The 26731-nt window shown below is 39.2% G+C and overlaps 1 protein-coding gene across 2 annotated transcripts in view; it reads right to left on the bottom strand.

Annotated features, from left to right (window-relative positions):
• Positions 1-26391, bottom strand: part of KDM7A (lysine demethylase 7A) — a 65319-nt gene extending 38928 nt beyond the window's left edge. For both annotated transcript variants that reach the window (XM_067308011.1, XM_067308016.1), the window contains exons 1-2: positions 26253-26391; positions 750-835 (exon numbers count right to left, since the gene is read on the bottom strand). In XM_067308011.1, the coding sequence (XP_067164112.1) occupies positions 750-835; positions 26253-26368 (202 nt within the window). In that variant the 5' untranslated portion in view covers positions 26369-26391. The remainder of the gene's footprint in view (positions 1-749; positions 836-26252) is intronic.
• Between the last annotated feature and the right edge of the window lie 340 nt (positions 26392-26731).

Raw genomic sequence — 26731 nt, 5'->3', positions numbered from 1 at the left:
TCCTCCAAGAAGTGCAATGTTACCATCTTTCCATTTCAGATCTCTACAGCAAATGTACCTACTGAAAGGAGAACTAAAGAAGGGGTCTCTCTTGCCACTGTATTTGATAGAGTCTTCTGGCAACTGGTAAGACTGCGTAAGAAACTTGATGGAAATATGTTTACATATCAGAAACCTGGAATTCAGAGTTGGATAAGTGACAAGGACATAAACGAAAAAAATGGAGGAAGTTCTAATTCTCAGCTTTCACTGGACTTTTTTTGGCATATACCTACAATTCATCAAGAAAGGTAAGATGGCAAATTCTTACATTTTCTCAAAGTTCTTCAGGCCTTCCTAGGTTTTATAATATTCATGATTAAAATATGCAGTCTTTGGGAACCATCAATTTTTTAAATTATTATTATTTTACTAACATGTAATGTATGCAGGAGGATAAAGCATCACCGTCAGCACTATTTTTTTTTTTTTTTGGTGAGGATTCCCTAATTTTTGTTCTCTCTCAATCAAGTCCAGATTGTTTTCTTCAAGCTCTGTGTACTTTGATTTCTCTAATCTACAGCTGTGTTTTTTTGATTGTATCTGCACCTCTAGATCAAGGAAAAAAGCTCAAAATTAGTCACACAGAATCAGTACCTGCTAAATGATCAAATTCATCTTCAACGTTCTTCTGAACAGTCTTTTCCAATTGTATATGGAGCCAAAACAGATTATAAGTGTAAAATAAAATTTGAATATCCCATACTTACTTAGAGAAGGTCCATGAAGGATTGCACAGTTGGGACAATGGTATAGATCAATGTCAACAGCATGGTGCTCCTCTACCCCAACACAGCTGCAATAATATTTTTAAAACATTAATGAGAATACATGCAAGCTTTATTTTTTAAGCTAAAGAATAATTAAATCTTAAGTCTTTACCTGAACTTGCTTAGTCTACACAGGCAAATTGTAATCGGATTCCAAATTATATCTTTCAACTCAACTGCTGGGTTGCCACTTAAATTTTGGGTAATAATTTGCTTACCGTTGAACAAAGAATGCCGAATTTTTATAAAAGGAAACAAGAATCAAATTCCTCTAAAAATGAGTCCACAGTATATAACTTTACCCCATACCTCCCAAAATAGCTTTGATCTTAATTACAGGAAACAGGGTACATAAAACAATTCAAGCAATTCCCTTCATAAGAGTGAAGATTAAAAAAAAAGAATGTCTGACATCTAAGTGCTGGCAATTGGTAGGAGACATCACAAAACTTTTGTTCCCCTCCCCATGCATGTTTTCTTTTACATATTGTAAAAAGCAGATATCTGACACATATCCCCAAGATAAATAATGAATAATGCTTTCATTTTCTCCCTGAAATCTTTGCAATACCAGTAGTAGCTATGTAAGCTACATAAGTGATCACACAAATCACTCTTCAGGAGTGCTGTTTTTGTTTTAAAATAGTAACCAATATTTCAAAGTGCATTTGAGAGATTTAATATTTTCCTGGTGTACATTTTTTCCAGATAAAGCTGTCAAAGTGGGATTTAAGTGGAACATCTTTATAATAGCCATTTCAAAACATCTGCACTGCTCTGTATCTCAATAACACAATGCTAAGGCCAAAAGTTGAAGCAAGTCACAGCAAGTTATTTCCTTTCTTGATACAACAGTACTAAACTGTAGAGGGATAGAAAGGTGGGGGTTTTTAGAGGAAAAAAAAAAAAAAAAAGCCTGGAGAAGTCTCCCTGCTAAAAGGCAGACTGGAGCATGTCAGTGGCTTTGGCACTAGGCTGCTGGGGAAAAGACTTTGTAGCTAAGTAATTTCAAAGCTTCAGTGTTTATGCTGTCATTACACTTTTGATATGAAAGCATTACTTGACTGGATCAGTGTTCAAGCTCTCACATTATTAGAAAGTATTAAACACTTACTGCCAAAACAATATACTGAACAGCTTTGCATTCAAACTGTACCAATGAGCAAGTCAAATCTGAAACCAAAAAGCACTTCTCATGTAACCATCAGTAACAAATACAGTATCCCGAATTCTCTGTAAATGTTCATCTGATTCTTCTACTTCCCCTCCATTTGCAACACAAAGTTTAGAAAGAATATAGGTTTTTACATACTTGCTATTATACGATCTAAATATGAAGCACTGCTGCCAAATGCAGTTCATCACAATTCTTGCAATATTTAATATTTGTTTTTAAGACTCCAGCTACTGGAACTGTTATTACATGCAAATTCAGCTGACATCTAAACAGAAATGAAGGCAGAAGTGCTCTTTAAAAATGCATGTCCCATTTCTTCTTGCTTGTGTTCTCTTTTTATAGAAGAGTGACTCATAATTCTAAATGTTTAAAAATTAACACTCTAAAAGCCCCAAACCAGAAGGCATATTTATATATCTCTGAATACATATAAAATAAACATTTATGTGTATACATGTATATACATACGCATATACCGAGATATGCATGTATCTTTAAGAATCCAAATATTTTAGTTAAGTTTCTAACTTTTGAACAGCTAAAGGTATTTATGTTAGATGATATCTTGCTCAAACTAGTACATTTGTTCAATGAAACAGAGAGCTCTAAGTGAAAATTTCACTTACTCCCTTTACTGCGTTTTCCTTTTGTGTATCTAACACATTCATCATCATCGCAATCAGATCATTTGTTATCTTGCTAACAGTAAGAACTTTACATCAAATACAGCAACAGGACATTCAAGCTTTGACAATTAACTGTTTGTCATATTCTATTTATGAAAGCTAACTTATTGTCTCTTATAGGACATTTCAGATAGCTTGAAGATAAAAGTTCTGTTAAGTATTAAACACTCTCCCTAACTTGATTAATCTCATAGCCTTTTATGAAAGTACTGGGGGCTTTGTGTACACAAACAGCAGGTGATGCTGGAATGGTATTAGAATAGCTGGAATGGCCATTCAGTGAAGAAAGCAAACATTTGCAGTCTACTATTTACGCTCGAAACTCAGAACTAACTGGAAAGGCAAAACAGTAACTGGAAGATACAGCAAGTGGATCTAGCAGCAGATACCTGACTGATGTAAAGGGCAAATGGCGCTCCCGCACTTGCGAGAACAAGCATTGCGAAGGATGCCACAGAGAGCATCAACTGCACGCAGTGCCGTTACAAGCTACTTTCCCGAGACCCCTCTGCAGTGTAAACAGACGAATGTGACAGTAATCATTCTGGCTTCCAACAGGCAATCAGTTAGTGCGCTAACTGTAACTTCGGGCCTCAAGAATCAAAGCAACATCATCAAGAGGTCACAGAGAGCCTGCAAAGTGTTAAAATATTTGCACACAACACTCCCAATCCAGTGGATGTTTTTCTGAATGAAGTTGCATGATCACCCTTCACTCCTCCGTCCATTTTGGTTGAAATGTCTTCAGTATATATTACCTAGTTTCTAAATTACTCCTCTCCTGTAGGTAGGCAGCAGACTAATCCTCAGGAATGGTGAGAAGTTTACAGTATTACAGAATAAAATAAATAAATAAAAATACACTGTAGGAGACTATGCCAGAATACACGTCTCTAATTCTGATCATGAAGGTAGAAGGTCTGAATGGGTCCAGTTTTAGTGAAAATGGTTCTAAAGTAGTAGCAAGCTAGAAAAATTTAGTTAAAAAAAAGACTCCACACTATCAGTCTATGAGTGGTCCAAGTCTCCTTTTCAGTATTAAACCAAAAATAAGATATTGTAACTCCTCAAACTCTTCACTAGATAAAAAAAAAGTTTCCTGCAAGCTCCTGGAAAACACCTTTCTCTGAAGTCTTAAGAACATTTGTCTGCTTACAACGGGGAAAGACGTTTGTAACTTCCCTAAGGTCACTAGCATCAAGGCGAGGTCAGCAAGAGGCAGCAGAAGAACCTGGGAAGTGCTAAGGTAATTGCATACATGAAGCACCTACTGCAGCAAGTGATGAAGTCCCTTCCTACTGCAAGTTGGAGGAATCAATTCTCCAGATTTAAGTTTGATTAAAAGGTGAATATTTTTGTTTTAGTCTGAGCTTTCCATTTGATTATTCAATTTCTATCTATGTAAAAGGAGCAAGTAGTATACCCTATAAATCAAAAACAACCAGAAGAGGCCTAACATATCTGAGAGATACCAATAGACCCTGTTCTTGTGCAAAGAGAAAATAAGGCTTTTTTCGCAGAAAAAAAAAAGAATTCCTGCAGAGCCTGTTCCCTACTGCAGCATTGCTATTCATTTAGAAATTAGTTATCTTGTGTACAGATAATTCAGTATGACAGATTTGGCAATTATTTCACAATTATGCTGGAACACCTGCTAGAAGGGGTTTCCAAAACTCCAAAAACTTGAGAGGAAGCCTTATACCTGAAGACTATGCAGCAGTACATGGTAACCCCCACAAGGCACCTGGCACCTCTTCTCTTCTGCAGCAGCACAATGTTGTTCGTTTAAGCACTGGATACAGGCCAGTCACCAAATAGTCTGCTGCACCTTCAAAATCTAATACCAGCTTGCTCTCAAACCATTCTTGCTATTCCCTTCCCTGCTTCTGATGTTAGCAAGTAGGTCCATAACATTTTAGAGGTTGCTTAACTCTCTCTGTTGATCTAATTGAAAGAATCCCCGATTTAAGAAAAAATCCTAAGCACTCTTGATCTGGCCTTTATTTTTAAAATGTCTGTACAGGGACATGGCTACAGTAAATATACTCTATAATTACATAAAAATAACAAATATAAATGGTAATGATTACACATAGCATTACATAAATTAACAGTTGTTAAGATATGGGTAAAGTTTGGATTCACATTTCCCCAAAATTAATAGTCACAACTGAAAATACTAATGGGCCAGATTATCTGCTATTGGCCAGATATTCCTACCAGGAAATTTCTGAGCTATTTCCTTGTATACCAGGCATATTGAAAATAAATTTTTGAAGACTGAGGGATACAAATAATTCTTGATTGGAGAAAATGGATGGATCATCCCAAAGATGAAAAAATGAACAAATTTGTTGAGAAGCTGGGTCCTACACAGGATGCCAGTCTTCTTGCTTCTGTCTTCTGTTCCTTTCCCCTGCTACTTCAATGCCATAAGCACCTTCTCCACATCTTCCAGTTGCAAGTGTAACATAATCTAACAGACTCTTGCTTATACATAGCCATACTTCTATGTTTCCCACAGTAGCCTCTGCATCCCTCAACACTGGCATGACACTTTGCATCTATAAACTTTACATAGCAGAAGAGGATACGTGATAGGCCATGACGAGAACATCTACTGTTTCTTCAAGAGTTTTGATATTCTTTATGGCTCAAAATTGGGCCAAAAAATTCTGCTTCAAGTCTCTTTCTTACTTTCTTCTTGGGACACAAGAAGTTCAGGCCCAAAGATCTTTAGGTTTTCCACAGTGTGACCTGAATGTCTGACCCATTTGTTGCCATTGTGCAGAAAAAATGCAGGTTCAAGGTTCTTGCTAACGTGTAATTAGGCACAATACCTTGCATCTTGCCCAAGCTTTAAAATTACTAAAAATTATATTTTCCAAGCTCTCCCTATATTCTCCCCAAATAAATATTGTAAAGCAATTCTCCTTTTCCTTCCCTACTCTTCTTTTTCTGCCTTGAGAACTCCATACATCCTCCTCTTCAACCCCACCACTGCATCAGCACCCTCAACCTTTTCTTGCCATGCCTGAGCATGCACTGCAGGCTTTATCTGGCAAAAGGAGAAAAAAAGCACACATATCATGACATCCAGTAGGAGAAGATTAACAAAAATCCTGGAAGACAGAGAAATATTAGAGATATTAGAAATATGTTCCCCATTAGCAGGTACACTGGGGTATACACTATTCCCAAGGCTACAGGCACATTTCCTGTTAACTCAGTTCATTTTCTGACAGAGCAGATCCCAAAATTCTTTTTCAATTTCCAGGTGGTCACATAACTGCTGAGAAGATACATGGGCAGCGAGTCTCTACTGTGTCTTAACAGGGATGAGGAAGAGGATATGCAAGTTTTAGAGGTAGCAAAGTAGATAGGAAAGCCTTAATTGCCCCCAAATTGACATCACTACCTCAAGGTACAGTTTCATGTAACATTAAACTTAATGTAGCTGTAGGTTCCTGCTGAGAGGAAAGGTCCCATCCTCTCTCCTCCAACTGTCTGGCCATGGACTTCCATTGTTTTTTTCATCAGATTTAACAATCGGGCGACCACATGACAAGTCAGTTCAGCAAACTAATCCAAAGGAAAATGGGCAAAATACTTTGTGAGAGGTAGGCAAGGTTTTTAGCAAACTTTTCAGTTTACCTACAACAAGGTCTGTAGTCACTACTTCCAGTTCTGCATCTTTTGGGCACGCCAACAAAACCCAAAGTACTATTGCCTTTATTGTCAGAATCAACTAGCAAGATTGCAAGATTCACAAAGAGCAGCTCCTCCTACTCCATCCCTAGAAAGAAAAATGCAGAGAAAAGCATCTTTACCCAGCAAGGGGATGGGGTAAGGAGTCAACTTGGCAGATTTTAAGGAATTTTGGTTAGTCATTAATTCTAGCCTACTCTTTGCAAGTGTCAAAATGATGCCAAGTAAGAAATATTTGCAGGTTAAAACAAAGGAAGTACTAAAGATGTCACTGCCACAACTGATCAGATAGCTCTCAAGCATTTCTGAAGTCACAACAGTCACTCCTTCAGGGAAGATATTGAACTACTTGGTTAGGAATAAAAAGACAAGATCATAGAGTGACAATACTATTCTCAGACTCAATAGACTTTTGCAGAGCAATGGCAGCTTGAAAAATAGGGTTTACTTGAAGGAGAGTCTAAAACATAAAATAAACAAGGTCAGTCTTAACAACCTGAACCTCAAGTGCCAGCTAGGCAAACATACAGGATTTTTCCTTTTTAAAATGCATGCATTTACATCACAGTAATAAAAACTGACCAAACAATTCAACATGGGGATGCAGAAGGAACCATTAGCCATCTCTTAATCCTCCTATGATAAGCAACATAACAATTCTGGAATGACAGTGATAATAGTAATTTTAAGCTTACAGTGATTTTACTTTGGTGATGAGATAATTTAAAAAGTGAGAAACTTTTATACATCATAGAAGCATACTGCTACATGTTAAAATAAATTCTATATTGGGTATTTTTTCTGTAAACATTTCAGCTTGTATTTTCTCTGTATTTATTCACTTCCCAAAATAAAATACCATTTCAGAAGGAGCTATTCCTATAAACGGATTTCAGATAGATTGCATAAATACATTTAAAAAAGAACAAAAACAGAGTAATGTTTATCTGCAACAAATATTCCCTCTGCCACTATTATCTATTTTCTCCAGAAAAGAATTATATTGTTAGATTTGTACAGAACATATACATGTGGGCCCAACAGTATACATAGTTCTAGTACATATTCACACACACACTCCATTAATCAAGTCCTCAAGGGCAGAAAAATAACCCGTAGAGCCAACTCGCAAAATACTTCAAAATATACTAACTTATTAAAAATTGCATGATCCTACACACATATAAGATATGACCTATTTTGATTTCCAAAGGGTCTTCTAAAGCTCAGACTTTCTGAACCTCCAGAATCAAAATTTCAAGTTTGATAGTTAAAGTTATACTAGTGCTACCTTTGCAGAAGATGCTTTTAATGCCAACACTCAAGCTCATTCTTTCAGTGAGAAAGAAAATCAGTACTAATAGTGTCTCCCTCAAGTAACAAAGCTTTTCACTCACTCAAAGCACAGAGGCTAAAATAAATAAGATCAGTAAGTGACATCTTGTGAAAGAAAGCTCAACTCCAGAGAATGCGTTCTGAAATGGAAACCTAATAGGAAAGTAATGAGCAATGGACCAAAGCTACCAAGTCACAAAATGATACAGGTTCAGTTACAGATAAACAAAACCTTCTAACTACAGTTACAGATAAAGCCATGTATTCAACATAATCATCACGGTACCTGAAACCTCACAAAAAGAGAAGTGAAATCATTATTTGTACATTGATTCTTCCATATTGTAATCCCAATCTAGTCAGAAAATGAGTTGATATGTTTTTTGAGATTGAACGTGTGCTTTTTCCAAGATCAAGTTTATTAGTTCAATTTCTTCAATTAAGTGAAACTGCTAAAATGGAGAGAAAAGAGACAGGACTGTTACTTTTACATAAATACTTTGACAAGTAAATATTTGGTATAATAAGCATGATCGTATTTCTAAGCATTTGTGTTTGTTAAAAATTACATGGAGAGCTGATTTTATCTATATATAATGAATTTATGTAACTATTAAGAATTTAAGCAAAAAATAAAATGACTGTTCAAACAGCAGCCAAAAAAAGTAACATGCTCAGGAAATCCACAGAGCTTAACATGCAAAAAATGCACACTGAAGGAAAACAACCTTTTCACTACCATATAAGAGTGTCAGGAAGAGACACACAGTCATGCTTAATTCATAACAACATTGGTCATCACAGATTACATGTAGCAGTTTTATGAGACAACTGCTTTTCCTAATAATGATTTCATGACAGGGCAGAGTTAACATCACCAAAGTACTTCTAATGTATTCCTTCTGCTTAGTATCACCCATTAAGTGCATACCCAATTTCTCTCTTCTTCCTATGCAAACTAGGATTTCTACTCTTCTGCAGCTATATTGATCACATCAAGCTGTTTTAAAAGAATGTTAACAATAATTTCTGTCATTGTCCTTTCTAAATCATTGTTTTACAGAAATTAAGGTCAGAAAGGGCCTACATCATTTTGTGTAGATTTTAGCAAAATAAGCTGCATCAAGAAGTTCAGAAAAATAAGATTTAAGTAAACTACAGCAGACCTCAAAACTAAACATGTCAGTGAGAGCAAAGAGAAGCAGAATTTAAAAAGCAGTAGTGCTATTTGAGGCCTTACTTCAGTGTGAAAATGATTACATGAGATAAACCATATGGCATGATTCACTTCCTGGTATCATCCTGGTTTATAGGAAGGAAAGAAAAAAAATCTACATCTATCTGACCTAAAGGAAATTTCTTTAGCACTTTAAAACAAGTAATCAGTGCAACCTTTCACATATGAGCAAAGCACTCTGCTCAGGACTTCAAAAAGATTCGCTGCAGCAGTTCAGACCCCCATCTTCCTCCATTCACATTTTCCCCAGTGTGGTCAGACACATCAAAGAAATGGAGAAACAATAACCCAGTCTTACACTAGGCACGGCATCTTAGCAGAGCTGTAACTGCCATAAGCATGTTAAAGTAAACGAGAGCTATTCTTTCCTTTCCACAACTGACGTACGAAAAAGGATTAGCATTGGACATGAAGTAATTCTAGCAATAATGGAATCCAAATTCCACAGACAAGAATTTTAGTTCTGGTTATAGTATAAAGTTTGTAATTGCTTAGTTTTCCTATTAGGCAGCAAGGTTTTTATGTACACAGAAGAAAACACATATTACTTATCTGGCTCAAAGAGAGAGGGCATTGGAAGGGGAGGAAAGAAGACAGAAATTAACTGATTATGATCCTTACTCCCTACACAGTGACTACAAAGGTTTTCTAGGTCTTTAAGAAAGAGTTTTTCATTATTTTTATCTCTGCTTCAAGACTCCAAGCATGGAAAGTCTCCTACTCCTCTCAGTAAGACATTCCAGTATCTAATCACAGCCCCTGACAGATAACTGCATCTTACACAGTTTGTCTTGTTACAGCTACCAGTCACTGTTACCTTGTTATGACTGTGATTATAAAGTAAAAGCAAACAAACAAAAAAATCCTTATAACCAAACAAACAACCTTACAGCCATAGGAGGGGACCAGTAAGGAATAATACTCTATCTACAATTCTACGCAAAACACAAGAGCTTCAACCCACTCATATCAGCTGCTATAGCTATCTTGAAAGAGACATCTTAACTGAGGGCATGTATGTGGTCATATTCAACCTGAGCACAAACTATTACCCAAAACTGCTACCTAATTTCCCTAATACAAACAAAAATAGGAGGAAGTAGGCTAAGCTCTGCTACAGAGATAACATGAAGGGGGAAAACAGAAGTCAGTACATAAATTCATGAAACCTACACACAGGTACACTTATTCAGGAATAAATCAACTATGTCAACTGTAGTACAGCAAATGAAAGCCATCCCTGTTCCTGAATAAAAACACCCACAATTAAAATTAAATGGGGAAGGGGGGTTGTTTTACATTGTCTGCACACCTTTGCCTTAACTTTCACACTCTTAGCTTATTTGCCTTAACCTTCCTCAGCACCAATTCGTACGCAGGCTCTCACTAACTATTACTCTAAGTATATTAATAAAACACTGGATATGATAAAATTCTAGGAATATTGGAGTCTCAATTTGCTGGACCACGGCCAACATGAATTTTAGTTCTGGTTACAGTTCAAAGCTTCTAAAAGCAACGTATACAGAATACCCATATTAGGGCCTTGGAAGAAGAGGAAAGAAGAGAGGAATTATCTGAATCACCAACAGCTTTTGAAGAGAAACTGAGGTTCAGCCCAAAACTACAAATACATGTTAGGAAGCAATTACACAATATAGCTTGCATTGATCTAACAGCTTGAAGCCACTGGAAGAGGCAGGTTACTCATTCTCTTCCAATACAGCTTCTAGCCAAGCACTGCCCATGCCCGGTCCCTGCCACAGCCCTGGTACTTGCCTAGTTACAAGGTAACCTGCTTTGCTTATCTGACAGAAAGTAACTTAACCATTTTTCTACCTGTTTATTGAGTTAGTTTACAGTCAGACAACTGGCGGAGCCAATCCATATGAGGGAGTGGAACTAGACAACCCAAAGCGAAAGAAATGAGAACTGGGGCTGCCCTTTTCGGTAACAGAAAGCCACTAGACCAGGTCATGCTTATTGGGTAACTTCACCTTCCTTATTCACTAATCTGCTGCTCTGACTTAACGGATAAATTGCCGGTAGCTTGCACAATCAGATTGCAGGGAACATCCTTCCTCGCATCTGAAAAATTGCCTAGAATTTAATCATCTACTCTGCACAACACAGAAAAAGATGTTAAGGCCAAGAGATGCATTTATTGGCATTATATGCCCTAAGTAAACCAAACTTTTTTGGATAGTATAGCATTCAAGATGGCCTTAGTCTGACCGTCTTTAGGTATACCAATCCCCTTCCTGATGAAATATTTAGTTTAATCATTTCCTTGAGACTAGCTATCTGTCGTTCCAGCAACAAGAATAACTGAGGCCAGTACCAAGCACAGTTATGATTTTATGCCACTAGCAATAAGTCATTCGCCTACAAAACAGTATTTCCAGTAACTCACTAAAGAATAGCAGTAACTGAGCAACAGATCAAAAACCAAACGTGTAACCCAGACAATTCGAAAGCCAAACCACAAATACGGCTTTCCATAATGCAGAAAAAGATCAAAGGGACAAATATGCAGCCTGATTCCTACCACCTAGTTTGAGAGAAGCATGATGACCATCCTGAAGTGTGAAGATATCTACCCTGTCTTAATAAAAGAAATACTACTTGATGGCAGTCTTTTGGAAAACAACCACTCAGACTTGATTTTTTTTTTTTGAGATTGAGTAGAAAATAATAGCAAAATAAATAAACTGAACTACAAAAATGGTTCTGATATACTTACTCACAGGGGTTCCTGAATTCCAGAACTGCCTACACTCAAACCTTACAAAAGCCATTTAATACCATACTCTCAAGTGACAAAACATCTCTAATATTAGATCTTAGGCCAACCAACTCTTTTCAGTGATCTGCATTGCACATTAAAAGCAGTGCTGGATTCATCTGGGAATTTGTTGATATACCTTCAGCTGTTCCATTTCCTTCTCAACAGTCAGAAGTGTTGACTGCTCCTCATCAGTGAAGGGCCTGGACTGCAGCCTCCTCCAGAGCACTAGCTGGTTATTCAGGTTGCCTAATAAAGATGAGCTGTTTAGAAAGATCATGATGCATGGTAAGTACTGTCAGTACTTTGTTATTTTGTGCAATGCAGAGCCTGTAAATCTTTCAACATCCTAAGTAATACTGTTAATAGACAGGATCAGATCATCTTGTTCTCGAGCACTGTGGTAACAAAAGTTTTGGAGGTGAACAGGTGACACAATCCACTATGTTTTCTTAACCTGAGGGGATTGATTAGGAAGCTAAAAATTGTTTTTTAAATTGTGCCCCTTCATTGGGAAATGGTGACAAGCATAATCCAAGAACATGACTTTCAACTAAGAACATAAAGGCAATACCCATTTTTGTCCCCGTATTGTAGCACCAGTAACCACTATTAGCAAGATTTTAAGATTCCGTTACTGCAAATACTTTATCCCTGGGTTACTATATTACTGTTCTGCTATTTATTCAGAATGCAGCAAAACCACACCTGGGTTCAGCCTGCTTTAACCTGCCCCTGAAACTGAATGGAGTATTTCACCTAACTGGTCTGGAAACTTCTGAATCAGACTGGTTTTAAAGACCTCCTGAGCCTCCTGTTCGGTAGCCTTAACACTTTCATATTTTTTATTCAGCATTTAGAATCTGTGCAGCTGTATTGGAAATCATATATTTTATATATATATATATATATATATATATATACACACACACACACATATATACATACACACACACGGGTAAAAAATCTCTACTTGTATGAATTTTCTATTCCCTTCAAAATCCAGCTCATTAAAAATGTCTCCTCCTTTAAGAAAAAAAAAGTCAAAGGCATTTTTAAACTTCTCTGATTGTCAGCTGTATAACTTCCCCCTCCAGAGTACAATCTTTTTCAGACATTACTAAGAAATTGTTTATTAAGCATTTTTGTGCACAGAATAATTTCTGCATCCTTCTAAACATAATATAAAAGAATAGACGATGGCTCCTATAGCTACAAAATACCTTACTTTTAAATACCTTACTTTTATAAGGCCAATACGCTTGCAGTCAATAGCAAGTAGAGACAGTTGCTCCATTTCTGAAGAAATCAGAGAGCAAACTGGCTCATCATCTCCAGCTCTCCATCCTCATTTCAAACGCAGATGGAGTCGTTGATTACATTAATCTCTATTTAAGCTATGATACAAGCAAACTGTCTCAGATACACAGATAATGAGTTTAAATATCAGATGTTACACTGACTGGTTGGCAGAACAGTAAGTACAATAAACTCCTTCAATGAGGTGGATATGGCCCATAATTCAGAGATCTTTATTGGATTCTGAGCTGCCCACAGAGGTCTAGAGACGTACTGGCCAAAAGCGCATCCCTATAGTCCACACAACACCAAGAATTTACTTTTGCACATTATTCTATCTACAGTAATCTAACTGTGCAATCCTCTTCAGATGGAATTAATGGAGCATAGTTATTTTCAGACCACATGGAAATTTCAAATAGTGCAGAACAAAGTTAAGCAGACATACATATGTGTATACATGAAAAGAGTTTGGGGGTTGAATTACATGAGCACTAAGGTTTAACTGTATCTGCATCAATTAATTTTATTCCAGATACAATTTAACATATTGATTTTAATCTAAAGCTCTAAATGGTTCAGGTCCAGGATACTGAGACCAGCTTTGTTATATAGTGAACTAGCCGAAGTCATCTAGGGTGAGCAAATTATTTTGCAAAAGCACAAATTCATTTCTTTTATTCTAGATTTTATATACAAATACCTTGAAAGGTAATCTTTGCTTCACAGTCTGTGCAACTCAGCTCCATTTCTTTTAGGAAGGGAAAAGAAAATTTTACCTAGGTATCTCTCAAGCATATGTATATATGGTTCTTAAAAAGCCCTCTTTTTCTTCATTATGGGCAAAATACAGATAACATTAGAACAAGAAAGCACACAGGAAAATGAAGTAAGGAAGCAAAAGATTTGCTGCAAAAGATCCTCAGAAAATGAGTACAGACACAGTTCCTGTTTATAGAAAAATTATGGGAGACATTACAGTTCAGTTATTGTGAAAAACACAGAATTAGTTCTTCAGGATAACCAGCAGAAATGGCTCAAATTTTGCCTGTTTTTGTGAGAGAAGACAGGAAGTCTGCTGAAGAGCAACACGTCCAAATATTTTATTTTGGATGTCAGTACCACAAGCAGTGATTAAATGAAAATGTGTTGATATGAATTAGGGAAATTACGTCTTTACGATTCAAGAGTGAAAGTACACCCTCTTATAGGCCTTAGGCTTTGTCTGCATGGGAGAACTGCATCATTTAGATTAAAATGTTCATTAAACCAAACTTTTGGGGTTTAATTTGGGTCTATCACTACACTGATGTAAATCTGGTTTAAACCAAAAATAAGACTACCAGAGGTCTTTTGCTCCACATCAGTTATTACTAAGTGGGTTAGTTAAAATAGCATGTACAATGGGGTTTAGCCTTGGCATAAACAGTTGTAAGGAATGAATACTTTCAAGTCCAGAATAGAGAAGGGGCACATTGCAAGAACAGAGGAAAAGGATATGTCTACATAAGGGTATTAGGGCAATATCCAAATAAGGGATGTAGGCCCCTAAAGACTACCTAAATTCAGAACTGTAATCTAAACCCTTTTTATTTGAAGGGCATCAGACCACAGAGGTACCTAACACACCTAGCATCTCACTGTTTGACCCTAAAAATTCCAAACACACCGTCTATTCTGCTTTCCCAGCACACTCAGCCAGTCACCCAAATTCCCTGGCGTCTAAGCTAACAGGCCAGCACAGCTGCCACACCTTCGCAGGATCCAACACCAAACAACAGAGCTTTATCTTGGAGTGGGGAGGGAAGAAGTTTTGTTTTTCAAATGACATGGCAGCAGCGCTCACTTGGGTTGCGAGGCTCAAACTCACGGGTCCAAAGGGAATGCTAATCTGCAGGCTATTTTTTAGGTAAAGACATTCTTCACCTCCCCACTTAGTGTTCTACGCTGCAGGAAAAAAAAACAGAAACACAAACACAATGGGGCCAGAGAGAATGCAACATAACCAGATGTAACCTTCTGGTTCGGGCACTCAAGACGTGGTCAAAATTATTCTGAGTCTCTGCTCCTGCCACTTGTGAATAAACACATACAATGAACATATCTTACAGCACAAGCTTTTCCAGGTCCTAAGATATACTAACACTTTTTATTTACCTTATTTAATATTGCTTCCTACAGGAATAGAAGAGGCCATCCCCTGACTATGAATGCACCTGCTTTAAAAAAGAAGATAGGACAAAACTATCCATATCTCTAATGATTCCAGGAACTGGCAAGAAGGGTTTTACGTTTGTCTAAAACTGACTCATAGCTGGCCTACCTTTTGGAGTAAAAGTAACACCTAACTGCGGTCACTTTTCTGGTTTGAAGGTGGCAGTGATGTTTTGCTTTTCTCTAGTACCTCTACTAACATAATCAAACGGCTCCAAAAAGGCTTTTCCCAAATAATTAGCAAAAACTAGTAAATGCTTCACATGAGAACCAACCCAAGCCTCTGCCACGAGTGTCTCCTAGATACAGCTTTAGAGGTCAATGATCTCTAATGAACCTTTAATGAGTTCAATGATTCACTGAATGCAAAATACTAAGCCATTATCTTACACTTCGATTACATAAGAAAAGTTTATTTATCAGTTTGTATTACACAGCACTGGCTATGAAGCCAGACACAATTAAAAATGCTTAGAAAAAATAATCAGGCTATTTGAAGACTGACAATTCCCCAACCTTACAACAATATAATTAGTACTGTATCAATTTAAATACATGTAGAGTTAGCTTTCAAAAAAACAAAACAAAAAATCCAGTTTTTACTTTTAGCAATTTGTACTACACAGTTAGATAAGACTTCAAGTTGTATATTTAAACTGTATATTTAGAGACAGAAAAAAAGATTTAAGATTGGACAAGATGCAATTGATTCAGGTTAGATTTCACTCAGAGAAAAATATATTTTTTAGAAAGCTGTATTTTTAAATTAATGTAATGTTGAGCATCACTTATTTTCTGCACACCATAAACTGTTTTCCATCAAATCAAGTATGACTCGTGGATCTGTATCCGCATCAACAAGCCTACTAGCTACACTAGAAGATGAACCTTCCACGCTTGACTGAGAGTGATCATTCATGGCAGCAGACATTTTAGCAGAGAGGCTTTTTCCACTGACACCAAAATAAGGTTCAAATTCAAAACTCCAAACTCTTGCAGTACAAGATAATATTCTCCAAGTATCCTTCACTCTACTATCCGTTTCCATCTGCACTGTCTCCAGATCACACTCCTGTCCTCTCTCCATCCAGTTCTTCACCTGTAAGACTGTTTCCTCTTCCTCTATGCTGCTTACTCCCTTTGTAGATACCCGATGAGAAATTAAAAATTTCCTCGTCTCAGTTCTGATTTTTCACCACCTTAACACCTGTTCCAATACCGGTTTCCTTGTGTCTGGAATAGACTTCTGAAAAGAAAGCATTTATTTTACTCCTAGCCTCTTGGCATACAGTCAATAAGAATTTCCAACAGTCATCATTTAAAGATTTACAATTCTTCCAAATGTGTATTTTTACTAAGGTAGACATGACACTTGGCAGGCATATAAAAGGACAGAGAAAGTTTTCCCAACAAAAACCTTAATCCAAAGTACCATGCTGCACAAACATCATAGAAAGTTGCTGAATTTCCCAGAGGCTCAGAGTAAGGCATATATTCACAATGAAAAGAGTCCAATCTTCTCAGGTTGGCATCATCAGTAAACAAACAGAATTTTAATAGACTGCATTAACCAGCAATCCACTATAAAACACGTTTGCCTGTTTAGCCTTCTACTTCTGTCTCCAAATTCCCAATTAACCATAAGAAAAATATCACAGAAAAATGAAGTATCATTCAAAAAACTATACTAATATCATGCGTTATAAACAACACACTGTATTTTACTAATGCTATACTGGGATGGTGTGGAAGACTGCAGATGGAAGCTTCCCTGCTTCAAGCTGCTACGTGATCTGCAAGTGACTCTGTGGGAATTTTCCATATAGTTTGTATTGGGAACAGACTTCAAGTACTGCAGGGATCTGTCCACTTCTTTTCTTACCCTAAATCTGCAGAGACTAGTAAGAAATGCATTGAAATTCACTCTTAGATACATGGTACAAATATATCATGCCCATTTCATGTAATTTTAGTCCAGACAAACAAGATGTTTGTTCAGAATCATTTCACTGATCATCCAACCACACCAAAAGGCTAAAACTTTATTACCCCGATTTTTACTAGTTTTTCATAATTTTGTCTCCTTTCCTTGCCTCCTCACCCCACATACATCGCAGTTTAAGACTGTGTGCAGCATCAAAGACAAAATGGAATTAGATACACTGCTAGCCTACAAAAGCTAAAGATTTGCTTTACATTCGGCAGGACTCAAACTTCACAGCCAATCAAGTCAGACACATCCATTGATATTCACATGCTAGAAAAAAGAAATGGCACAAGAGTACTAATGTGCAATAACAGGATTGTGGAGTTACCTCAGATCTAATCCTTCACGTAAGAAAATAGTTTGGGGAGAAAGAGCACTTGCATAAGGCATGCATCTACCTTTTTGACAAGTGGGTAGTATCACCTCAGATTAAGTCGCCAAGCATTGTCACCAAGAGTAGTGATACTTCCTTTCATCAATAAACAAGACTTCAGTCTCTCATAGTAGTGAATTTATTTAGTATCCAGTACCAGAATAAACTAGAAATAAGAGTTTCATTCTTACACAAAGTATAGGGTTTGTGGGTTTTCTGATCAGCCAATAAAGTTATTGCCACACTCAAATAAAGGCCAGCAAATGGAATGCACAGTACATTTTCATTTTGCAATGCTAGTGGAGACATCACTGACAAAATTAGAATTTGGACTTGCTAATAAGCTGTAACAGCAAGAGATAGCATTTGGAAGAGTACTTAAGAGTTATATCTTCACTTCAGAAAAATTCTGATCTACTCAGATGTTACTCTCAACTCCAGTTCATACCTAAATCTTTCTTATCGGAATTTCATGATGCTTCAAGTCACAAGCCAGCTAACCATGTTGGAAGTGTAAGCTACATACAGCTAAGGCACTGCTTTCTACTCAGCTGAATAAGACACTCACTTTGTAGTGAGGATGCAGACGAAATCACTCAGTATTAACAGCTGCCCAATTCTTCCTTAGCAAGAATAAAAATAACATTCTAATTTCTCCTATGTTCCTTGCAATACATCAGAGCAGCATGTTTTACCACAAAGCTAAAAGATTCAAAATGATGTTCCTGTAGGTACTAGCAATTCACACAGGAGAGCATAGCATCAGAGGCAGCAAGTGGCTGCTCACATTTGCATCACGTTGATGTGTTCTCAGTGCAGACAAATACTGCAGTGAGAACTTAACTTGAGATTTAACAGACTACACAAACACACCATTTCTGGTAATACAGTTTTGGGCCTATCTTACAATAAGCAATATAGCACCAAGAAATGCCTAGGACAGCATACCCAGGCTCAATGCTGTGGCATGCCAACCCAGCACACCATCATGAAATAGAAAGGAAAAACTTTATCCTGAGAGGCAGACTGGAAACATTTGCCTGGGCACAGTGTTATATCAGTGTGGCTCCCCTGCTTTTGGCACTATTTCTAGAGCCCATGTACTGCACTCCACTGCTCACAGATCTGCCCATTAGTACAGCTGAAAGCTGTACATAAGTTCTGCAGCGCCTTGTTTCCCTTCCGCTTGCTCTTGACACTGGGTTTTGCAAGTCAACAGCATGATGTAATCCTCTAGTGAAGAGATCTGAACATCTTTGTTATTGGAACTAAACTAGAAATCTATTCCTTGGGCAAGCCAACCGGAAGTACTATTGGGTAATTAGATACAGCAATTTCTTTGGTTGCTTTTCAATTACCCAATTTGGTGTTTGTTTATAGGCCCTAGAACATCAAAATCCAAAAGGAAGATGTCAGTTCGTTCAGGAAATATTGCCTGGTAACTGGCAAGAATGATGTACATCTCATCAATCCTATATCCTCAATATCAAAGACTTAATTTCTCAGAATGTCACCATTCCTTGCACTCATTTTCCTGAACAGTGCTTTAAGAGCCTTTAAGTGAATAAAGCATTAATGTAAATGGAACGAACATAATTAAATGAAATGAATTTGCCAGGCTAGCTACAATGTCAGCTGAGAGTTTCAAATGAAAATAAATAGATTTCATACCACAATGTATTAAAAATTTAGAACAGTCATATTCACTCCAGTTGGCTTTTAAGATAGAAAGATGTGGGAGGGTTTTAGGAAAGCTTCTTGCCTTTGTGGCAAACATCAACATTTATGCCTGCCTGAGAAACAATGAACTCAACATTTTCAAAAAGAAAGACCAATTTTAAAGTCTTCTTTAGTTAATGCTGAAGTAATGGAGAAAATCATATTAAATATTAATTCCATTCAAAAGCAGAATTGACCTGAAAAGACATAACTAACCACATAAATCCCCATTACCACCATAGAGCAGACATCTGAAGACTATTCATATTCCACAAGATGGTTAGTTCTATGTACTCCTGAGCTAATGTTACAACACATTAGAAAGGACTGACAAATGAGAAATATACAGCTTTTAAAATAGCCAGTGTATTTTACTAAGATGTCTCTCCTGTGTTATCAATAAAGCACTGGCAATGTTGTTTATTAAATTCTCATATTTCAGCAATGAGACAACTTGTAAAACTTAAGTATTTTTGTTTTTTAAGCATATACATTCTACCTGTGAAAGTCTTTTCAGATTGATCAGAGGTGTTTTGAGAGAATGGTATTTTACTTTAAAAACAATGTAGAAAAAAGTACAGGCACTTATATGAAGAGTAAGAGTTCATCTTCAACTTGTGCAAACTGCCATGTAAAACAGAATCAAAACATTGTATTACATGATCTTTTCTTTGGAAAGATGACATAGAAAGTGCACAGAAAACTGAACTGAGCATATGAAAACAGCTAATGAATACTGTAACTGTTCACAAAAAGCTAGAAACCACAAATGAAGACTGAAAATAAAATTAATGTAATTTTGCCCACTGGCAGTTAACAGAATGATACTCTACTGTAAGGCTTAATCCATTTTACTGTCATTGTGTTGCCCTAAGAGAACTCAGCATAATAAACAATCAACAGACCAAGGTAAGTTTAAAGAAAAAGGAATTTATTTCACATCTCTTAGGTGCTGGAGTGCACAGCATATATAAAAATCAGTTTACCAAGCAGCATCCTACCCAGACTTCTCTTACTTCTGTAGTTTATAGATATAAAGTAAAGCAGTCACAGAGCCTTTTAAACCAACGTTCTATTTTTTCGGTCAAATTAAGCATATATTAAAGAAAGGAAAAAGAAAGCAAGATACAGAAGCGTTACATAAGCACTAACAGATGACATTTTGGAATATAAATTCACTATAAACTAACTGGCTAATAAAAAAAAAATCACTATCAGCCAGGTAAACTACACACTTGAAGACTTAGTGTCTCCATTCACGTGATCAATTACATAATCAAGAAAGGTTGAAAAAAGAGAAAACAATGATAGCAGTAAGACTGATACAGAGCAACCATAACATTACAGAAAATTAAAGGTAGTGTTTAAACCACTAATTCTGAACCTTTGCATCTTTAAGTAACATGTAATAGGCAATAATTAATCTGCACTTTAGAAATTAGAACTATTAGTGTTGTAACAATTGTTCAGAAGCTCACTAGAATCTTGTCGAGGTTATAATTAAGAAAGCTCAGTTATGGATCTCAGTTCTCTTACAGATCTTTATTGGACAACACTTTACATTTTTCTTGTCCTAATTATCATGCCAGAACGTATACTCTAAAACATCTATTCCGTTTTATTCCAGAATGCCAAATACAAGCTACACCAACATACAGATCTAAAGGAAAAAAGGTGTTAACTTTCGGATGCATAGATTCTTCAAAGCAGCCAGTTTTGCAAGAACACTGTAAAGAAAAATACTCATGCATATAATTCTACATGTTACTGCACAATTTCAAAAATTAAAGAAATTTGAATACTTACTACTCTATAGTGCTTATTACAGTAGAATACATCTACTTTAATATATATTAATATGCCTTCCCACTTCACAGATGGGAACTGAGAGGAAAAAATGGCTTACTCAAATGAAGAATATAAAAGGATTTGAAACAGATATCCAATTACACAAGTGCTAGTCTAGCATCTTTATTATTACTACAGATTCTTCTCACTTCAACCGAAACTGTTTCAGCTTTTGTACTGTTAGAAGAGCTTGAAGTCACTTGAAATCACTTAATTCTTTGGCAGAGGAAATACAGCTCGTTGGACTAAAGATGAGGCCTTCGCCTTACCTCTGAGAAAATGAGACTAAAACCAAAGAAAATAAGGTTAACAAATTTACTCCTTCCCTTCCCCCATCTAAAATATTTCCCTAACATACATTCAGTTTCCATAGGAAGAATCTAAGGCTTGTATATCATAAAAGCCAGAAAGCCAGTTCAAGAGCCTCTGGTATTAGATCAAAGCTCTATTGACCAGACAACAATTTGTTGATTCAATTTCAGGCTCCTGAACACATTTAAATTTGTTTTATAATTACAGGGAGTTAATTTTCTAAACAGAAGGCCTGCACCAAAAGGCATTTGTAACCGTCTCTTTGCACCCTCCATGTTTCCTGACATAAACATCACCATGCCTTGTCCTCTAAGTCCTTTTAAGGCAGACTCAGGAGCTTCGACTTCCTCTGTAGACAGACAACGTTCTGGGGTTGCAATACTGCAGCAGCACTGAACATGCCTTACTCACTATTGACCCCAACAGAAGAGCAGCTGGGTCTAGCTCTAGCACACTAGATTCAAGGCACAATTGCACCTGGTGACTGAGACACAAAAGTGAAGTTCCACAAAACAGGGCAAGTCATTGACCCCAAAAGGAGCACTAAGGAGGAAGATTGAGACTCCCACCATCATCTGTTCCTCCTCCAGCAACACAACCCTGACCAGTATTTTGCAACAGTCTGGGACTCATCCTAGTCCTGGATGAGCCTGTGTAGCTCTATAACCCAACAAAACACTAACTCAGCAAAGGAATGTTTTCAGTCCATTTTCTAAGCAGAGTTGACTTATCAAACAGTCAGACAAGCACTGAACAAGCAAAAGAGAAATTACAGGAGCATGCAGCCAGGAGTGGGACAGTCTCTTTCAGCAGCAAAGGATTGGCATAGCTAGTCATGCAGAACATGTATAAAGCTCCAAAACAAAGGGCTAATTTATGAAAAGTAGTCACTATAGGATGTATAATGCCTTCTGGACTTAACCAGGAGGAGAAGGCCTGCCTTCAGAGTACAAACCGGTATGTTAGGATACTTGGTGCAGGTTCCATCTCAACAGCTGCAAGAGCAAACCCTGATTTTGAAACTGAGATCAAATTAAGGAGTGGTTGAGAAATTTTATGTTTCTTCACAGACTAAAAGACAACATGCTCATCTATATAATATCAGAAAAACTATATTCTACATTAATTTAGCTGAAATTTGATTTTTGTTGATCTATATTTCCATTTGACAAAAGTGCAACAAGACTCAAGGCACCTACAATTTAAATAATCATGCTCAAAAGGCACGAGTCGCATTTTTTTTTTTTCAAATGAAGTTATTAAACATTTGGTAGTAATGATAAAACTGTAAAAAGAAAACCAGTGTAGTTTTGCTTCAGTTTTACAAAGTTAGCTCTACAATAATTTCTCTCTACAGCATTACAAAAAACATGACATCATGCAGATAAAAACTGAACTATATGCTTAAACTTAGTTTATTTGTGCATCTATGCAATATACATAAATCTAGTTGAGTATGGGAATTAGGCAGAAAAAAAGTCAAAAACTTAAATGCTGACAAAAGAATTTCTGCCAGCTCCACAGGTACATATTCTAAGAACAGTCAATTGCAAATTCAGATAAAAAAGACATTCTGTACATGAAGTTACATACATGAAGATAAAAAACAAGCATGAGAAAAGAAGCTAGGATGTAGTTAACCTAATACTTGAGTAGACAATCAAGAAGCAAACAGGGACAGAATGAGAAAATCGTGCTATGATACATATATATATATGTATGTATGTATATGCATACACATACATATATATATCATTTGAAGACAAACTCAAGAACTTTTACAGGTGTAAAGAGCTACTGAGCAGATTTAAGAACAAGTTGAGCACTTAAAAATAGCAGAAAAAAAGTTTTTCTTCTGCATTCTAGTTGGAGTATATGCTAGAGAAGCCAGAAAGGAGAGGCAGCTTAATGTGAAATTTTCACTTAGAGAAGATAAAATGAGCAGGAAAAGATGGAAATTGTCTAAAATATAAATGGATATGCCCATTGGAAACATCTGACAGTTTGTCACGTTTAAGTTTTTGTAGCCTCTCCAATCTTGCAAACCATTTTAAGAAGTGATGAAGCCTAAAACAAAATACATGCACACTTTATTTTCTTTTGTTCAGCAAGAGATAACTACACGAGACTGTGGCCAGGTGTTAGGCCCACTTGTAGAGCAACAAAAAACGAGAATGTAGGTTCTCAACCTTGTAAGGCATGTCAAAATATTTGCTTTTATAGCAATATTTGCCAGAAACGATAAAATGTATATTTGATAACATATTGATTAACATATTGATAACAGCAAGCCAAAATCCAGTCATTTTAAGACAGACAGTGCAAGAAGAACACCCAGAAGAAACATCCCATGAAATTCAGAGGGACTAGCAAAAGTTTGCCACAAAACAGACTTTGTACTACCTCCTGCACATTACTAAGGCACTCTTTACACACAGGAAGGGAGCAAAGAGTCCATAGTCCAATAATACATGCTATGTATCATGCTAGGGCTGGTGCCTCGAGCAAGCATGGTTATCTATGCTTCTGAATATGTGTCATATCAATCCCATTCCACAGGTAGGAAAATCATGGCAGCACGATACCAAGAAGTTCACAAAAAACTTCACGATCCAAGATTATTTATTTTCTTGTTCTCGTAAGCTATGTAACAGAGTCTTCAGATACTCATAAACCAAAGGGAAAGGAGCTCCCAGCGTAGACCACAGCTGGGAGAGGACAACAGTCTCTCACGATCCTGTCCCTTAATAACAGGACAGGGCTGAGCATGCAACTAAACCCCAGAGTAACACAGCAACGTGTCTGCTGCCAGCTCCTCCTGGCTTACTTCTTCCCACACTTAGGGTTTCAGATTATCTAGCAGTTCAGTGCTAGCACAACTTTTCTACCAACTGCCTGACAGAGCACGAGCACAGGAATCACTCTTGATCTTTATGCAGATCAAGACGTTAAAAAGAGGTGGTCCCACCTCCGCATCAGATGGTCAATACTTTCCTCTTAAAAATTTCAGAAATGAGATCACTTGTACCCCAGTAATATTAGCATGCAACACTGGCATTTAAGTCAAGTCTGCATGCAAATTGAATAATTGCCAAGACAGACTGAAAGACCAACAGTCTCATTCAGAAAAATACTTGCAAGAGAGATAACCTGTAACCCTACAAAGATCTTCTGACGATGTCTGCACCTTTACAAGAAGTGACTTTAAGTTCTGCCAACTTGTATCAAGCTACTCTAATCCAAAAATGCTGCTGTGCTTCTAGCTTCAACAACAGTACAGGCAAGAGGAGTAATAACCTAGTTAAAGAGAGTGCTACAGTTTTGCTTTTTTAAAGTATGACGATTGTGTTTTGCCATTTTTTACAGTTTATAAAGTCCTTCTCATAGCTTCTACTATACTGTGTTTTGAGTTGGGGGGAAACCCCTACACAAAGGGCAAGATTTCAACTCGGCGAACGTACCAGTCAACATCCAGAACATCGGAAGCGTTCTGAACAGCGTACTGAAACACCGATGTACAATGATTACTGTTAAGTAACACCTAGACACGCGCCCTACTTCCAGCCAACATTATTTTTTTCCCTTTGCCACGGGAAAGCGCACAACCCTCTTTTTTCCCCGTTGCAAGCTCGAGGGTGGGGGTGGGGGGTCAAGAGATGAAAGAGGAGCACGCAGACCCGCCGGGACCGCCAGCGCGCTGCTGCCTGCTTACGGAGCGACAGCCGCCGCCGCCACCAGGGGAAGCGGGCCGCAGCGCGCCGCTTTGTTAAGCGGCCGCCTGCAAAGAGGGGGAATTTAAACCTCCGGGGCGGCTCCTGCTTCCCGCACAACTTCGGGGCCCGGCGGCGCCGCAACTGAATCCGGGGCCGCGGCGGCGCCTCGGCCCGGCCCGCTCCGCCGCCCTCCCGGCCCGCGCCGGCAGGGGGCGACGCCGCTGTCTAGCCGGGAGCCTGTTTTTGTTGCACGGGGGGTATTTAAATGTCCTGCTGTCAATCAAGACGCACTTCCTACAGCCGCAGCCAGCTCCTCGGTCAATACCCGGCGCGGGGGCTCCGCACATAAAGGGCACGGCGACGCGGGGCCCGCCGGCCGCGGCCGGCCCGGGGGAGCCGCCGAGCCCCCAACTTGCTCCTTTGTTTAAATGCCCGTGGCTCCCCACCGCCACCTCCTCCTCGCAGGCGGGAGCCGGCCGCGGGGCCTTTATTATTCACGCGCTCGGCTCACAAAACACACGCGAGCCGGCGGCGGCTGCGGATGGGGCTAGAAATGTCACGGCGCGGGGAGGGTAGGGGGCGACCCCCCCTCGGCCCCCCGCAGCCCCCCGACCCGAGCACACGGCACGGCGAGCCGGGAGCCGCCGGGGGGGGGGGGGAGGTCCCGGCACCGCGGCGCACTCCTCCAGCGGAGCCCCCGCTCCCCTCCTCCCCCAAACAGGCTCAACTTTCGGGTCGCGGGAACCCCGCATCTGTTGCTCTTTCATAACCGGCCTTTCCCCCCCCCCCGCCGCGCTGCCCTCCTCGCCCGGCCCCGTCACCCGTTCACGGGCAAGGACCGGCGACGGCAGCGCCACCGGCACCGGCCCCCCCAGCCGCTGCCACCGCCGCGCGGGGACCCCGATCCCCTCCGAACCGCCGCGCGGCCATTGTCCCCCCGGTAACGGCCGCGGGGGGGGGGGGGTAACTGCCACCGCCTGTGCCCGGCGGCTCGCCGGCCCGACGGTTTTGTCCCCTGCCGTGCCGCGCCGCGCCGCCCCCGGCGCCCACCTGCCGTGAAACCAGTCCTTGCAGATGTCGCACTCGATCATGAAGCGGCTCACGTCGTAAGGTTCCCGGCACACGCAGTACACGGGGGTCGCGGCGGCCGCCGCCGCTCCGGCCATCTTTAAAGAACTCCCTGACTGAGCCGCCCGCCCGCCCCCTCCCTCCGCTGCCGCCGCCGCCGCCGCGGCACCAATAACAACAGCGCGCGTGCCAGCCCCGCACGCACCGCGCGCGCCCCCGCCCGCCCGCCGGCCACCGCGAGGGAGGGCGGGACCGACAGGCGGCGCGGGAGCGAGCAAACAACAGTGCGCGGGGGCGCGCGCACGTGCGTCACCCAGCCCCCGCCGAGGCAGCGGGAGGAGGACGAACCCCCCTCCGCCCCAGCTCCTCTACGCTCCGCCCCGCACGGCGCCCGCGCCCACTGCGCGTGCGCCTCCCACCCCGTCCGCCTTTCCGCGCAGCCCGAACCGAGCGTGCGCGGG

This window comes from Apteryx mantelli, chromosome 1 (assembly GCF_036417845.1).
Source record: "Apteryx mantelli isolate bAptMan1 chromosome 1, bAptMan1.hap1, whole genome shotgun sequence".
Taxonomy (NCBI): domain Eukaryota; kingdom Metazoa; phylum Chordata; class Aves; order Apterygiformes; family Apterygidae; genus Apteryx; species Apteryx mantelli.
The sequence above is the reverse complement of the archived record's forward strand: the minus strand, read 5'-3'. Positions and strand labels throughout refer to the sequence as shown.